The following is a 17571-nucleotide window of genomic DNA, read 5'->3' as shown; positions in this document are numbered from 1 at the left end:
ATATGAAATTTAAAAATCACAAATAGTCATCGGGTTAAATAAATTTTGGAAGCCGGTGTCTAATCAGATAGAATGTGAAAAAAAACTCTTTACTCTCCGCAATTACAGGATGCATACTTGTAATATATGTAGTAAAACTAATTAGCTAATTAGCTAACTGTTCTCCAAGGCTAATTCTCCCGTAGCCAGTGTTTGTCTGGCCTGGACATTTTAAATTCAGGTAAATATAAGAGAAATCCAAATAAAAGTGCACAGAACAATTGAAACGAAACTGTTTTTGAGCTTATCATGACCAGAGGCCAGATTGTCATTGTGTAACGTTTGTACTCATGGACCAGACCTTAAATACACGCCACTACTTTTCATTAAACAACAGTGGATGATCACGAGTCGTATGGTAAGGACGCGTTTTAATGTTACTTTTTATGACAAACGCGGTTCTATCAACCCAAGAAATTATATATTCCCTGGAATCTTTGCCTGATAAGGCATTTCTATACCCTTGTTATTGTTGGTAGTTTTTACACTTCCATTTCCTCGAAGGAAAAATGATTGGCCAAGTGTCTAGTATAAAATGTACAACAAAGTGACGTTGGTGTATAACAAGAATTCCGTTTTTTTATCAACAGCCAATGGGGACCTTCACGGTGAGTTATTGCACCTTCCTTTTTCGTGAGATGAATAACATGCAAAGGGAACAAATTGTCAAAACAAAATATGGCTTCCAAGTAAGCTTCACTGAGACATTGTCTCAGCACGACTGTTGGCCCATAATACGTCAGAATGGAACGTATGTTGTGGGGTTTCGGTCCGGTTGGGCATCGCCAACACATGTTGTTTGTCATGAACTGCAAATATTTGGTTGATTTTTAACAGTGTCGTCTTTAGATAAGCAGACAGGAGGCCCAATTTCATTAGTTGAGTACTAACAAGTACCCAAATATGTCATGAAACCAAACAGGAGCCAAGTAATTTTTAGCTACCGGTAAGTATAGAGTTATGTACTGTGTCGGCGATGCCTGCCGTGGCTGAAGAATTCCATACATAGTTCCTAAATCGGCTCATAAATCCATTGGTGTTCCCTACCATCATAAATTGTGACCTGATCTCCTTTGCACAATGGTTATTGACCATAACCTCGACTGACAACTTACGCCTACTTTCTTTACGAATTGCAGTACTTCTCAAAACACGTAAGACCAATCGGGTTCATAGTTTTTAATTCCTTCAGTGTTTGAAATGATCTGGCTTCCAGTAGTGCTTTTACGAGGCTCATCAAAGACAACTCAAAATTTTAAGAGACACACACCTACGGACAAGCAGGCATAAATTTTGACCGCTGAAACGCAGCATCTGCTAATCATAACTCTAATCATTACTGTAGTACTGGAAGACCCCTAGAGGAAGATTACGTCGCATCATTTGGTCATTCATTCAGCCTACCTTCAAAATAACAGAATAAACCTGCGGACTGTAATATTCTTTGCAACATTCTATGTCCAGAGAACAATGAAGACCCATCCGGGATGAACTGTTCTGTAAGAAATAAAATAACATTGTCTGCATAAGCCCTACCAACCACTTGCGGACAATACTCACCGCGTTAATGTTCAGGGGTTTCTCAGCTGAGAGGTTTATGTAGATAAAGTATCAGAACAAGTTTAAAATAAAACACTTAGAGAACATAGTTAGCAAACTAACGTTTGCAGTATGACCTGTAGTATCATACGCAAGTTCTGGATCTCTTAGTGTCATAAGGAATGTTGTCTTTAGGAGTAACCTGGAGGAACACTTTCTCTGATGATACTATCAGCTACATTGTTCCTGGTTCGGGGTTGTTTCACCCGGATCGTACAAACGACAGATTTGTATCAAATACACACACATCAGTAAGCGCTCTCTAGTTCCGTGCAGGTTATCAGTGATCCTAGTTTTTACTTTGAGAATTTCACTGGGACTTACTACCCCTTATTGTAAGATGTTGTACTGACTTTGTGTTCGAACAGTAATGGCAAAAGCCTTGGGTAAGTTCAGCGTGAAAGATTTTATTTAATATTTGAGTAATCTCATGTTTTACTTCCGATTTTTATTCTTCGGTCCCAAATCAAGTAGTGGGTCAGATTGGAACGATCTAAAACCTGGTTCACCAATATCTTGCTTCTAATAAAAACTACACGAGCTTGCCTTACGTCAATAGGTACGGTCAGCAATGTTTTCCCTTTTAACTTGTAATACCGTTTTCGTGAGATAAAAGATGGAGATACCAGCAAACTATTTTTTTTGACAAAACAGATAGAAAAGACCCTTACATTCATGGATGTTTCTATCAGTGTAAACATGTATGTATACGTCAGCATAAAAAAAACTAACTGTAATATCACGAAATATGTATTATCCAGGTTCTGTTACCTTGGTTCCACATTTGCTAGAATATATCTTACAGAGTATTGAAAAACAAATGATATTCAGGCCGAATACACCCAGGAACTTCTTGATCCAACGGCATTGAGGAAATGTAGATTAACTGAATAGTAATAAAACCGCGTGCTTTCCTTGTCAGCTGACTTAAAGTGGATGTCTGCTACTTTCAGCGCTGCGGCCAGTATGCACCACCTCATCAGTAGGACCTTTGTCCCTAACTCTGTCATTTGGGTACCTCTGAGTATTTTCCAAGTGATGGAATCCACAAGATTTTCGGAAAGAATTCTTGTAGGTATCTAGCAACTCAAAGCGTCTTTGGAAGGTCACCGTGGCATAAAACCCGAAAACCGGTTCACCTCGTAGCATTAGGATGTCATGAGGATCCTGTGGAAGTTAAGAGAACTATGTAGAGTTAACTTGAAGAGTAATCCGAAACATAAACTAAAGAGGTATCGGAGTCAAACGTGCAGTCAAACTGGATTCAACAAATGTTTTACTGTATGGATAGATACTTCAGTATGTTAGCATAGTGTTTTTGCATTATTCTAACTGAATGTGGAAATTTTGATGCAATAATTTATCGCAGATGTTGTGAACCTTGAACTCTGTAAGTTTTGAATTTTGTACACTTACTGAAATAAATAGCAGTATTGTGCGTCGCAACTCTGCCTTAGTCTATCATACACAGTGACGATCCCAACAACAACAATGCAGCAGTATGCATTTGTCATTTCTGTAACACCTTCAGCGAGATTAAAGAGTTCGGCGATTATCTCTGCCAAAGAAATCGGAGATAGTTCTGTGCGGAATCCTAGCTTCTTAGTCTGTTGTTAGCATCCGGCTACTCCCAATGGGACGCAAAGCTGGCTGACAGCCTTCAATCGCAGCATTATTCCCTAGGTTGTCAGTAGCTGTGTGTATGAGTGATTTCGTTGTTTTCTATTCTACTGATTTTAGAGAGTAGGTAAACGGTGGAATTTGAGAATAACAGTTCTGTGAAGCGCCGCACATCGTAGCTGCCTAACTAAAGCCCTCGGCATACAAATTTCAGGTTCTAGAACCTCACACTGCTACTTACCAAATTTCGATCGCCATGAAAGTGAAAACCGAGAAGTTCACGTGAAATTCCTCAGTGTTTTGTGAATAGGAAACGTAGTATTATTTTAGAATTCTGTTCAACTTCCCGTTTAAACTACTATTTTAGATCATGTAGCCGGTAAGTTTGCCCGAAGATATTGGTGTCATCGTTTCTGAAAGGGCGTTTTCGAACCGAAATTCCTTGTACTATAACCACAAATTCCCAAGAGGGGAACGTTTGTCATCTCCCACCAATGGCTCAGGTATCTCACTATATTTCCATTAAAAATAATGAGGCTCGTCCAGAACCTATCTTTCCCATAACTTTCTAATCACTTGCAGGTGAATCAATCGATGCGAATGGTGAGAAAACTTAACCTTTAACTTAAATCAATGGTTTGCTCATTGACTGCTATTTATATAAAGACCTGAACTCTGTGCCCAAGCCTACGAGAGGATTCTCCATAAACGGTATGAACGTGTGCATGAGGTCGAAAGCACTGTCGTTTCAGCTGCGCTTTCAGAACATTAAGGAAACGGTCAGAAACAAGTATAAATTTATGGGAACTCTTACCGCTCTCGCTCTCAAGCTTGACTGATGAGCTGTGAGTGTTCTGAATAAATCTGTCACCGTTCAAGTGGTTCTTCTTTGAGATCTTTGGCACCATTACCCTCTTTCATCTCAGTTGGTTTATAATCACTTTATGCACTGATGACCTTGAAGTCCCTCTCCGTATTTTCGAATATACAGTGCCCTAATTAATTGGGCCTCCACACATTACTTGCACATTTTATTAGCTCTCTTGTTCTTCTACCGATTTGTGATCGCCAACAGCTCTTAAATTCTGTTTTGGCTGGACACCGCTTTTGAAGTAGCACCGGGGCCTCCAGCACTGGTCATTTGTGGGTCTTTGTCAGAGTTTTTATTTGTGAGTGGTCATTGATGGAAATCAAAAATGTGAATTAAAGCTGCGATAAGACTTTGAACAGGTCTGTTTCATCACTCTCAAATGTATGACCCAAATCTCAAATGTTCAGTAAAGAAGTACGACGTGGAATTTTTTGGCATGGAGGACTTAAACTATTATTGTCACTTAAGTTAATAGATAATTAGCATGCACGAAAATTACATAACATGTGCATAACTTGCCCGGCTTGCCAAATGGTAAAGTAGGGATGATCTCAGACACATACAGCGGTCTTATTTCCAGCACCCATGTTCAACACACCTCTTGATAACTTGGGAGCTGTTACTTAGTTGGATGAGGAAATATATTACTGGTCCTTATGTGTGCTACGGTTTTCAAGCGACATACCCATTATGTAACGTGTTTCGTGGTTTGGCTCACATGCACTTCACAGGGTAAAATTGTGGCTATCATCCTACCTTTCTAACACAGAGCTTAAAAAGGATTTGACGCAGAGTAAGTCATATCAGACAATTGGGATATTGTACTTCCTCATCTAAACGACCCGTCTGCACTAGAATCAGCTGGTGAAATGAAGTTCTACTGCTTGTCTGGCTCAGACAGTAGTGTTCAGATCCTAGGTGTGATTATCGGCACTGGTATTTCATCCTATCACGTAAATAAAATGCGGAGCACCTGCACGATGCCCTTTCGTATACAGAGGCCTTATGAAAGCACTGAGGCAGGCCATAGAGGTGCGTTGAGAATCCAGCTTTCTGTTGCTTCCTTTAAAGCTTGGATCGCAGTACTCTGTCTCTGATGCAGTGCTTCTTCCATGATGAATGGTATTTTATTCTTATTCAACCTGTCACACAGTTTCAACAGCAGTTTATCTCCCTTTGAAACCTTCAGCATCATTCATTCATCATCCTTGCACCTCAAATTAACCGGCTATAGTAACCTTGTGGATCGTGATAATCTAAACGCACAGCTGTAACTCAACGACTGCGTACACGTCAAATAAATCTCAAGTTTGTCAGCAAGAAAACTAGGCGACCTCGTCAACATAGCTTTCGACTGTGCTGAGTTATTTAAATCTTGAAGTAAACCGCAAATGGAACTCACTTTAAAGCGAAATCATATTTTCACAAATACAGTCAAAGACATATCGATGCTTTTCATACATGTATTTTGGTTCACAAACGATTATGGGTTTTAACGCTAAAAACACATTCTGAGGGGAACTTTTAACATAATCTGAAGTAGTTTGTCAAGGGTTGTCACTAGAATATAATTAATTTAGGCCAGAATAAAAGCTCGATGCCATGCCTTCTCAACGGCTAAAGTCTGCCACCAAAGCATAACGACCATGAAGAAAACCATCCCTACATAGCTTCAACGGGTGAATAGACAATCATCGTATAACTTTAACGTAATTTTCGCGTGTCACAATATTTATGGAGTTTGATCGTTCCGTATTTCTTCAGTTCTTGAACGCTTATGATTTGTGTCATGATCTGATAAGACCTTTAGAAAATGGCCTCCTAAGCGGCTCCATGGATCAAAGAAGTTTATTTTTGTGCTGGCCGCAAAAGTGGGTGATTGCCTATTCAGAAAATTTCCATTCTCCTTAAATCGTTTTCACTATTCCGACTTGCGTACTCCATTCTTTCCAGACTACAACGCTTTCCTGTGAGCCAAACTTTTGTCGCACCACTTTACAAATGATGTGACCTTATTACGGCTCGTACTTTTTCCAGACGGATTCATACTTGGAAAGAATCCTTAAGTGTTGATTGTCCACCACGGTAACACGGCACATAATAAATAGATAGTAGACAGTTGAAGTGTTCAGTACAGTGCACGACGACCAATTAACTAGCACTTACTGTGAACGTCCGGGATATTTCAGAAACACATATTCATAGTACGTGTCTAAGGAATCACGCTGCATCAAGTCCGTCTAGTGGACCGTTGAGTCACATACGGACACGAATTGTTCGGAAAGTTTTTCTACGGGCTCTTTGTTTATCTAGTTTTCCGGGTTTTCCAATACTAATTTTGAACTCACCCTTACACCCACAAAACGTCCTGCCTGACTTAAAACCGTGTACATGTCCCCTTTTAAAAATGTTGCGAAATTTTTCTCATCTTCTGCAAACATCGAGACAAGAGAGGTCACTTCCTATCCAGAACTTCCCTTCTGTAGAATTCCTTATTGAAGATGTCTGTGACGAATATAATGAGTAATGCAGGGGAGTTGTATTCATGTTTTTTGCACTACCAGTTAGCTATTCCTCAACAACGCGGTTACGCTGACCTGCTGTCCTATACAGCGATTATTTTCCCAAGAAAACCATCAGTATTTTGAACAGATCCTGCATCCGTTACATAAATACAGTTGTTTCAGTTTTAACTCTCGACTGATGATTTAACAACGCCCTGTTATCGCTCTCATTTGATCACTTGCATATTTTTTATTCCAACAGGACCGCCTGTGATTAAGTCTAATACTTTTCTGAGTTCCATTCCATGTGAAAAGCTTTGGTTACAAATAAATCTATGCACCACAATCTTACCTGTGTGTTTTTTGGAACATACACCTCGGTGGCTTGGGGGGCTTTACGCTTCTTTATCAATATGTTATTGGAAAGTAGACTCGTTAGCTAGAGTGAATATCTGAACAGTTGAGAGAATTTATATGTGGGAATAAATCTAGCCGTAGTCCTGAGCTTTTCATGTACAGTCAAAACCGTTGGATGCCCATTACTTGTAAATCGGAACCACACAGCGCTCCAAGATTACATCGGTTTCTCTTTAGCCTTCAATCAGCCTAATTTAGGACACCAAGTGCTAAGCCCTGGGGTTTACCTGATATGGGAGCCCTCATCCTCGAAAGCATTGTCAAAAGTCGAAGCTGAGCAGACAGCTGCTTAAGTAAAAGGTATTGATTGGTAGATGGAGAAACACGTATTCTACTACTATTGGTTTGTTCTCGTCCAGTGAGTACAAATGTTAGTTGACTGCCATACTCATTGATGCTCTCGGTGTACTTTCGACGCTACCAATTACAGACCGGTAATTTCCCCGTGTTGAAGTTTACCCAACTGTTACCCCATTCCTTATATGATCAAGCAGTCAAGCATACGTTTACGAAAGAAGGGCAAATAACTGTATTACCGGCAAAAAGTGCTTGTCACATACCAACAGGTGATGGAAGGGAATTTCGAGGTTCCAATTTAAAACAAGTGTATTTCCGAACATCCTTAGCCTTCCTTTATGTAGGATTGTTGTTTCTCTTAATGGTTCCTTTAAAACAATTGGAGCATGCAAGAGAGTTTCTACCTTATGTTTTAGACAGTCTTAACTCATTTGTAATGTATTTCCTTTATGTAACTTCCAATTGTATTAATTCATTTAAGGCCACATTATAAAGCATCAAACAAACACGGTTTAAGCCAAGTTCTTACCATCTGATGAGAGGAACATGAGTGTACGGAGTCATGCATTTTCAACCCGCATTAGGCACGGGTTCAATGTGGCCAGACTCCTACAGTTTCTTACCGAATTATAGCTGCCATCTGGACGTGGTGAGCTGGCTTGCGCGCTGCAATAATTCCGCAGACCACACTGCCTGGAACTTTGTTCTACAGGATGCAATTATGCCATAGAGGCTGAAAGAACGCATTCAGAACTCGCACTTCGAGTAATCGTACTTCGAGGTCATCAGAGGTCCGCTCAACCGTTGAGCAAGATCGCCTGCTAGATCCCCAGTACGGTCGGAGCCCGAAGAGGCTCCAAACTAGTCTGCTGTGCGTGACAACACCAGGAATGTCCAAATACATGCGCCCTCAGCTTGGGCAGCCCTCGGCAACCAAACATGCTAGACCCTTGAGTCGTCGGCTCTGAATGTGGTTCTCAAAGGAAATTTTTCAGCCCGCTGCAATGCGGGTCGCAACATAGGACCGCGGTCTCCGAACAAAACCCTACATCCTTCTGTCATGCAGATCAGACTTTTGAGGCTACCTCAACTAAGACAACCTCAACTAAGCCCTTCACTCTGGTCTGGACAACCGAAAAGTATCATTGGTTAGCGCAGCTTTTTGCCCACCGTTGTCCCTCCTCAATTTCTTCACATCTACAATCAAACGTCACTGGATCATTTGATTGTCACTCGTCTGAAAGTTTGCTTTATCTGCGCCGCTGCTCAATGACGATAAATCCACGAGAACCTTTCTACAACGCCCGTCCTCTGTGTCCAATGGCAAAAAGATGGTGTTTTTTAGATCTAATACTTCCTAAAATAGTTTTATACCGTATCTCCGAAACACTCACGCAAGATCCAAACAGGGTCATGCATCCCAAACCACCAAGGTCGGATTCAGCTATTTCACATATAACTCTTTAACACCGTCAAGGATAACATGACAGGCTAGAAGCTCAGATTTCATTATGGTTGAGAGACTTAAACGCAATTATTTAGTTTATCGAGGACTCACCTGAATAGCTGACTTGGGTTAGACTCTATACGTACAGACTGCGGACTATTCTTTTAACCGTGTGCTAACCATGAACTGTTTTGTGAAGAAGTGACTTCCGAACTAAACGGAGACGTCCCGACGAAGGGGGCCCTCATAAAGCATACCAGCCATTGACCCAAATTAATCATCTCATCATCATTCATCAGTGGCGTGGATTAATGGCTATCTTTTGTTTGGATGTTCTCTTTCCTTGCCGGAGCCGCTTGAGGATCACTGGCTTAATAACTAGAAGACTGGCAGATCCAGAAGATAAAGGAATTTTCCGCTCTTACAATGATGAGTTTCTAGGGTTTCAGACACTGAAATAATTACAGCCGGTTAGCACTAGATTTATTTCCTTCATTTTCTCACAATATAGCGTTCAAATAAATTGTTGATTGGGTGGATTGGATGGCAACAAAACATCAGTGTTGAAAACTGATGGCGAAGCACATTGTCACATTTCTCTAGAGATATTGGTGGATCTGATAGTTATTCGGGTTTTATCAGCAGATCCTGTTCACAGTATTATATTGTGCCTAACTTAGATGATCTGACGTCACCGATCTGCACCAGAAGTAACTTCACTACGTATTTCTGAGTTTTGTTAATGCTATCTATGTCCGTGTCAAACTGATGAATTGACAAACTATTTGGACATGGTATCAGACTGGTTTTGTCCTGGAAATCGTTATTTACTCTGCACTGCCTCTGTCTCTGCGGATACAGTTGTGTACTCATTTGTGGTTTCCGCCATAGGGTTCCGCTAGGGACTGTATATTTATGTACTTTTTGGTCTTCTAGAGTTCAGCTGCTCAAGTCCGCTGGTTTCATGACAGATCTGGATTCGGAACGCCTAGTGAAGGAGATATGGATTCACGAACATGACCTATGATAGAAACGGCGTCAGCTAAACGCAAACACATTTAACGTTTAGTCAGTTGGCCTTTAGTCATCTGCCAACCAAAGCGATGGAGTATTTTATGTGAAGTCCTTAGGGGACATGAAATGAAAAGTGTATTTTCTGGCAAATCACAGCACATTGGATTGGTAACGAACATCATATCCCAGGCCGCGGGATTACATTCTCCAAAAGCTTTCTGATTGCTTGAGTTGCATTTTCGTCTTAGAAACAAATCGACCAGGAATAAAATTTACACATATTGAAAGAAATGTCTTTGTCTATAGCCCCAATGTGTCACAAACTGAAGGCTCCGCGATGGAAGAAAATAGCAGGCTTTGATTTTATAGACGTTAGTCCCACTGGCTCAACTAAATGTGACTCGGAATTTGCCTTCCTCACTGTACTTGGAGCCAGCTGAAACCGAAGGCCCCGGGACACTGTGCGGCTGCTTAACCCTTACTTGATTATGTGTTGAAATACTGGTAACTCGTGTGAGTTGGCTGTTGGTCATGGGGCTGCTGATACGTTTGTCGAGGTGACAAATGACTTGCAAACATTTCGTTACAATACGAAGAGACACCATCAGTGCGTAACTGCGCGCTGGCTAGCAGGTTTCCACTTAGTGAGATTACTTTAGGATCCACAATCTTACAATAGTAGGCGGTCCTACTCTTGTTGCGCTCTTTTAGGGAAGTTCTTGATATCGTATGTATAGTGAATCATCAAGGAGCTTATTTGTAGTCACTCCTAGTAGTCACTCGCCTACTGGCCACGTTAGTAAAGTGGGACTAAGATGTCTTCCCAAACAACAGGCTGCTGCAGCGTACTTGACCTCTGAAACCGAAAAACTGCATACGACCGTTTACCACTGCAATGCTTATAGAAGTGTGTTTTACTTTCCTACCGGTGGGGAAACCCAACAGGCAATCGACTGCTGATATTCTATACAAAACAGGAGCGTCAGAAGCCATCTAGCGGCTACCCAAAAGGGGAAGACTGTGCTGTGCACTAGTCCAAGTGGAGGATCGCCTCCCGGAGACTGTCTTCAAGACTAAATGCAACGACTACATTGAAACCCGCATCGGTGAGCACAGAAGAAAAATAAACATGCCGCCGAGGAATCCAGAAGAATATCGTGCGTTACTGAAATACAGCAGTGACGAAACATATACCGAACACGGGACCTAAAATAGATTTAGAAAATGTTGAAGTTTTGAAACATGGACTACTGCCCACGCCACATAGACTGATGACCGAGGCTGCGGAAATCGTCAGGTATTCTCGTGTAAACAGGATAAAGGCTTGGAACTGGCAAGCGTGTGGACGACGGTTTCAGATCGGTCGAGCTGATGTGTGATAGTGTGTGGTTATCACACAAGGATAGAAATCAACAGAGGTAGCTTAGTTCTTAAGTGAAGTTATTCTCATCCCCACCCCACCCCAGATAAATTAGCGTAGAAAACAGGGACTACTGCCCACGCCACATAGACTGATGACCGAGGCTGCGGAAATCGTCAGGTATTCTCGTGTAAACAGGATAAAGGCTTGGAACTGGCAAGCGTGTGGACGACGGTTTCAGATCGGTCGAGCTGATGTGTGATAGTGTGTGGTTATCACACAAGGATAGAAATCAACAGAGGTAGCTTAGTTCTTAAGTGAAGTTATTCTCATCCCCACCCCACCCCAGATAAATTAGCGTAGAACTCACAAGACCACAGAGACCAACGAAATCTAGGCAAGGTGAATAATCAATTAAAGCACCTTGAAGTGGAAGACCAAGGAACCAAACCAGATGGAAAATAAGTTGAAATTCCTCCAACCCATCAACTGTAAGATGTAGGCAACCACACTAACCAATCAGACCCCTTACTTGGTATTCATCTTTGATCTAGTGTGCTAAGCTGAAGAGGTCTTATTGATTGGTTCTTCGTCTCCTAAATGCCTAGCCAAATTGGTGACCTTCTGACCTAGCCTGATGAAGCTCTTGTTTGTTTACCAAGCCAATCTGAAACGACCAACCGTTCTCTCCAGCAAATATAAGAAGTGCTTTACTTTGGAAAATCAATGAACTGCCAGGCAGGATGCTACGTGTGAGTTGTATGTGTACCCCTCCCTCCCCCAGAAAACACAATGAGTACCAGAAACACCAACGAATTAGCGGTTTTGACGGTCGAAATAAAATGGCGCAGTGGTGGAGCTAGCTTCACAGTTATACCGTGTGCTAACTGATGCCCCAACTGCCCTCAGCAGTACTCAACTGATCCACCCAATGAGAATGGAAAATTACATCGCACTGGTGCCTCCAAACGCAGCCGCTCACGTCAGACTTGTTATGCTAAAAGATAGGAAAGAAACATTTCTGAAAGACTAAAAGCGCTTTTCCTATTACCACTCGAGAAATATGGAAATATTTGCAGATGAAAACGCATCGTGGCTTGGCCTTGGTCAAAAAGCAACACAAGTAGTCAAATTACGTACATCTTTAGGAAATCCTAAAGTAGAAGTATGGTTTACTGTCATAGCAAAATAACGAATTGCGTGAAACATAGTCCGTCCTTCACAGACCTACCGTTCCTATACGGATATCTGGTTGCCATCGAAAGGTAGTGGAACGGAAGCAAAATTTTTAGGGATTCAACCTGTGCCAAACTTCATCCTAACCGCTGTTGCAAATGTGTTAAAAAATAACCTTGTAAAGATTAGGAAACATAAGCTTAGCTTATCCAGTAGACTCATTTCGATTAGTCTACTGATGGGAGTTGCTAAGTAGCAATTCATTTCTTGGGTGATAGTCCTCATCGCTATTCAGCCAATTTCAACACCAAACACTCAATACGTAGAGCTCGGCAACTTGCAGCAGGCTCTCAATCCCTTCTTGAAGGCGGAGAGAACAAAAATAAGCATGCAGTATGTGAACGAAACCTCAGACTTAGTCCTCAGGTTTATACGCTAGTGACAAGCCCGGAGCACACCAAATTTGGTGAGGACGCTTTCAGTGCCACTGGCAGTCCCCGGTGGGTTGATAAAACTTTCGCAAATTGCTAACATTTACCGTTGGGTATGATGGGCATAACTGGTCTTACAGCATCCGTATGACAGTGGAAGAGGGGAAACTACATGAATGTGCTCAGTTGAGGACAGGTCTATGTCCGTCTGTGGCAGGTACAGATAGATGAGAGATCACGAGTCAGTCTTTGATGGCTTTCAGCGGATGGTTCTGTGGTGCATGTGCGGCTTCCCTAGTCAAAAGAAAAAGTGAGCCTTGTCTGGCCAATCGAATAGGACCCAGAATATCCTGCAATGTGCTGTTTGTCTAGTAGCATTATTACGATTGTTTCACTTTTTTATACATTCCTTAGCTCGTCTGATTCTTGTTGATAAATCAGTTGCATGTTTCTACTCCGTGTAATCACTAGTAAACTTGTCTGATCCGTTGTTGAACATACCCGGGCATTCCGTCGTCTTACACTCGTGTTTTAGGTTGGCTAGGTAATCTTTTTGCATACAACCTTGACTCCCACAACCGTTTGTTCATTGACGAAAGGGCAAAACTAATTGCGTCATTGCAGCGGGTTCACAATCTGGCAAAAAGTTAGACCGCGATTGGTCGACAAATAAACACAGTGCCAGGGTCAAAAGTGGAGTTGCCCTGGAGGCCAAACTGCACAAACCGAAAATGCACCTAGAGTTCCGCTAACTAGGCCAGTGTAGGAAGTACAGAACTATTTTCAACGGGGCCGTCGTAAGAATAGAAAAGAACCCGTCCATCGACATACACACGATAATGAGAAAATCAATGTGAAAATATCTGGATGTGTTAAGGCTGTGGATGGATTGGATAATGCTCCTCCGGGATGACGGAATAGCGCCGGACACGACATTAGGGTGGAAAAGAACTCTCGAGTGGGTCTAAGCTGGTGACGTTTTGTCATCATCTATTTTGCGGCCTTAAACCCTGCTTCAGGTGAGGTCAGCAGCCTCCAGTTAATAGCTGGCTCGTTGAAGCCCAACAGGTCCATGTATGTGGTTGAGCTACGTAGGAAACTTAAAAGGACGTTAGAAGATCATCGGCGGCATTTGTTGGGGGATGAAAACTAACAGTGGAATGGGCCAGTAATAGGCCAGTAACGATGCGGATTAAGCCACGATGTACCGGCGAATTATTATTTAGGTAAAGGTGAAAATCACGGTAATGGCTGGGGAAACCTGAACAAGAAAGCAAACCACACATTGCTTGAACAGGTTGAGGGCCAGAACGATTCGCAATGCAATCCGGGAGGAATTGCTAAATTTTACACATTTGAAGTGAAAGAACAAAACGTAACGTCGGTTACTGAGTTGCCCAGGTTGATAACTTGTCATGGACACTTGTGCACCACAGGTCCAATCAAGAGACACCAAATGATATGGTGTATGCATTCACAGCCTACTTCTATTGACTCAGTTACTTCAAGGGATGAAACTGCTATTGCGCCGAATCCGATTCCCAGGATGTGCCTAAATTCTACAAGCTACTCGTTAAAAAACGTCAAAAGTTTTCACAGCTGTGGCGCGTCGCAAGCAGACCTTTACATCCAACCGTATCACTTCTTAGCATTCTTAAGAAATCCAAGAAACAACATCTTGATGATGTTGGTTTAGATATCTTGCTTGGTCTATAGTTATCCGCTTCAGAATCTCAATAGAGAGTTGGCACCGATGATCGTTTTCTAATGCTGTAAATAATTTTCCTGAGATGGCCCAAAACTTCACGTTTTAACCACAAAATCTTCCTCCTCCTCAGTAATTGTTGAGTTTCAATTGTCTAAAAAACCGGTTTAGTAAGCTTATTTCCACACACAGCACTATTACTGTTTGTTGCAAATTTTGTTGGGGGCCGCAAGTGTTCATGTATTGCTTTTATTATAACAACTATGTGTGGATTTTCTTGTAGTTCCAAAAGCAACCACATAATCCGTCATCTTAGTGAAGGCTCTGTGGAACGTATCTCAAACCTGTCTGCGTATAAATTGAAACGAGGAGCTACCATACTTTGTGGAACAACCATGAAGAAATTGACGCCGATATCGATTTAGTAAATGGACCAATCAGATCAATGCAAGTATTTCATTGGCTGAATGTGAAAGTCAACTTTCATGTTTATCTATGGGCATGATTTTGGTTATCCTGAATACTTCAGGTTTTCAGAACAGCATTAACATTTTGCACTGGAATACGTTATCACAATAAAGTGGTGGGCCTGTCTTTTTGACAGTCAAGGTGTTCTTCTTGCACTGACCGAATATCACACTTTTTGTCGGCATCCGTCAGTTGCAAGATCCTTCCCTGCCCGTCTTTGAAAATCTGCGTCCGATCTTTGTTTGTTTATTGTGCATAAATCGGCTTATAAATCGCCGCTTTTGTTGACGATCCTATTGACGTGATACGATGCTTTGGTACACGGGGATACCAAATTTTTATTCATGTGGATAGAAACGACTTTCCGATCGTGTTGTTTGTCGTTGCGCTTTTCGACAGCAAAACACAACAGGCGCATTTATCCCAATACCGTCAAAATAAAGATGTCCTAAGAATGAAGAGTGAGCGTTTAGAAAGTCGTAGACAGGGCTACCGTGCTTTCTGCTCATATTTGCCAAGTTGTGTCTGGTAAAGTGCGGCCCCACTAACGACATCGTGTGTGCAGAGCCAGACGCATTACCCGACATCAGAAAAATGGTAATATTACAAATAGAACAAGTAACACTAATAATAATAAATAGTTGATCGAATGTATATACACGTTAACTTTGATGCATAAATTTGAGTTCTCAAGTTTAAGTTTAAAGGGTAAAAATAAAAATGCATTGCTTCGTTTTATTTTCGGGTCCCCACAGAATGCAGAAAATCTAACAGAGAATGTTCCAACTCGAGTGGTTGGTGACCCCAAATATTTGCATGAAACCAATCAGATATGTTTAGCCTAGTAGTACAGACACTGAAAAAAGTACTATTTGTTTGCCGCTGGTGCGCGCCTGACTTTGACATGCTGCATAACTGAGATATATCAAATAAGTCAACTCTTGAGAGTTAACGAACAAATAGGAATCGGTTAAAATTCAATGCAACGTTGTTACCTTCTATAGCTCAAATGAATTGCAAATCGATTACAAAATCAGGAAAAGTGATTGCGGGACTTTAACTTCTGACGACTTCAATTCAGACCATAGCACCAATAGGATTTTATAAATAGTCTTTCCATAACTCAGACCAAAGATTTTCCACTATCTACATGGGAACTTTATCATACGCTGGAAATAAGTAATTGAGTGAGCCAGTATTTCTTCAAAGAATCTTCTACTGCAATCGGACCCATTAAAGAAAGACACACAAAAATATTATAGCTTACGAGTAACAGATACACTTCTCAAGCATCTCATGGTTCGAAAAATTACATCATAAGGCCTTGTGCGGTCCGAAAAATCGCAAAATTTACAAAAAACATAATATATTTTACGCGCGTGAAACCTGTTCATCCTGCGATACCCATTCATTTTAGGAAAGCACACACCAGTTGTGAGGCATTAATGCTGCGGGTTGTACCGTGAACAGAAAATCCCATTCAGAGTCTCAGGGATACAGCGAACACTAAGTCTGAGGTACTGCTAGCAGGGAACTTAGGATATACGCATTTGTTGATAGTAGCAAGAATGTAAGTAGAATCATGTATGTGTATACGTATATAAAGATATAAGTATACGTCTGCAAGCTTATATAAACATATGTACGCACACAATCGATGTGATGTGTAGACGTAAAAAAAGCTAGCAAGCCATAAGCGCTCAATAGAGATAAGGTGTTGGGTAGAAAGGTTTGTTCCAAACTCAAGAACTTGAATGAGAAAATAAATTTCCGCGCCACTATGAAAAAAGCTTATGTCCTCCTTTAGGTCTGGAAGAGACGGTAGGTTAATTTGTGACATCCACATAGGCGGTGGTACCAAAGAGTTTAGAACAAGACGACCTACTCCCACTAAAGCAAGAAAAGTTAATGAGGCAAGATACCAAGCCCTAGCCTTCTGCTGGACGTTCACCGAACTTCGACGCTTCTGTGGCAAGGTTCAGAATCCACAATGACGTCAGACTGAAGCCGTTCTTTGCTGGCTTATTAAACAACACCTATAATTGCGTATAAAACAGTTCGTTTGGTGATAGTCAACAAATACCGATCCAAAGGACCAATACAATTTAATTGAAGCAATCAGCGAAAGAATGCACCAAGAAGATCTAAGCTTTGTCGGCCATTCACCGCTGTATTACGTTAGGCCATGTCGAACGTCTTCAACAAATTCATGAAAATGCCCGCCACATTTCGCCCGTTCCAGTGGTAGTCGGAATTTCGGCAAAAATGGGTGAGGTTTATTGAAGGTACTCGGAGGGGAGAATACTAAATTGGAAGGAAAGTAACAGACCATGATAGACGAGGAGCTGTGGGGAATCCCTGCTTTTGTGTGTGAGGACTACTGGCCTGTAATTTTTAGAGTCGAACCGGTTTTGCTTTTCCGTACAAGATGCATAATCGCGTGCGCCCAAAAAGAAAAAAATTAGCCGGGAGGAAATTGGGGAAGAAAAAACAGTACGTGGGAATGCAGACAGAGTCGCACAGCTCTCAGGATCCTGGATAGAATGTCTTCTGGCCTATGAGTAGTATCCAGCAGGTAAGGTAAAAATGCATTTCTAGAACAGGTGCGACGGAAAACATGGAG

The 17571-nt window shown here is 41.6% G+C and overlaps 1 protein-coding gene across 1 annotated transcript in view; it reads left to right on the top strand.

Moving 5' to 3' along the window:
* Nucleotides 1–9821, top strand: part of T265_05963 (hypothetical protein) — a gene marked incomplete at both ends in the record, with an annotated part of 68900 nt that extends 59079 nt beyond the window's left edge. The window contains one exon of the mRNA XM_009171110.1: nucleotides 9738–9821. Within this exon, the coding sequence (XP_009169374.1) occupies nucleotides 9738–9821 (84 nt within the window). The remainder of the gene's footprint in view (nucleotides 1–9737) is intronic.
* Nucleotides 9822–17571: the final 7750 nt, after the last annotated feature.

Source organism: Opisthorchis viverrini, assembly GCF_000715545.1.
Source record: "Opisthorchis viverrini unplaced genomic scaffold opera_v5_118, whole genome shotgun sequence".
NCBI lineage: Eukaryota > Metazoa > Platyhelminthes > Trematoda > Opisthorchiida > Opisthorchiidae > Opisthorchis > Opisthorchis viverrini.
This window is presented reverse-complemented; position numbering and strand designations above follow the sequence as displayed.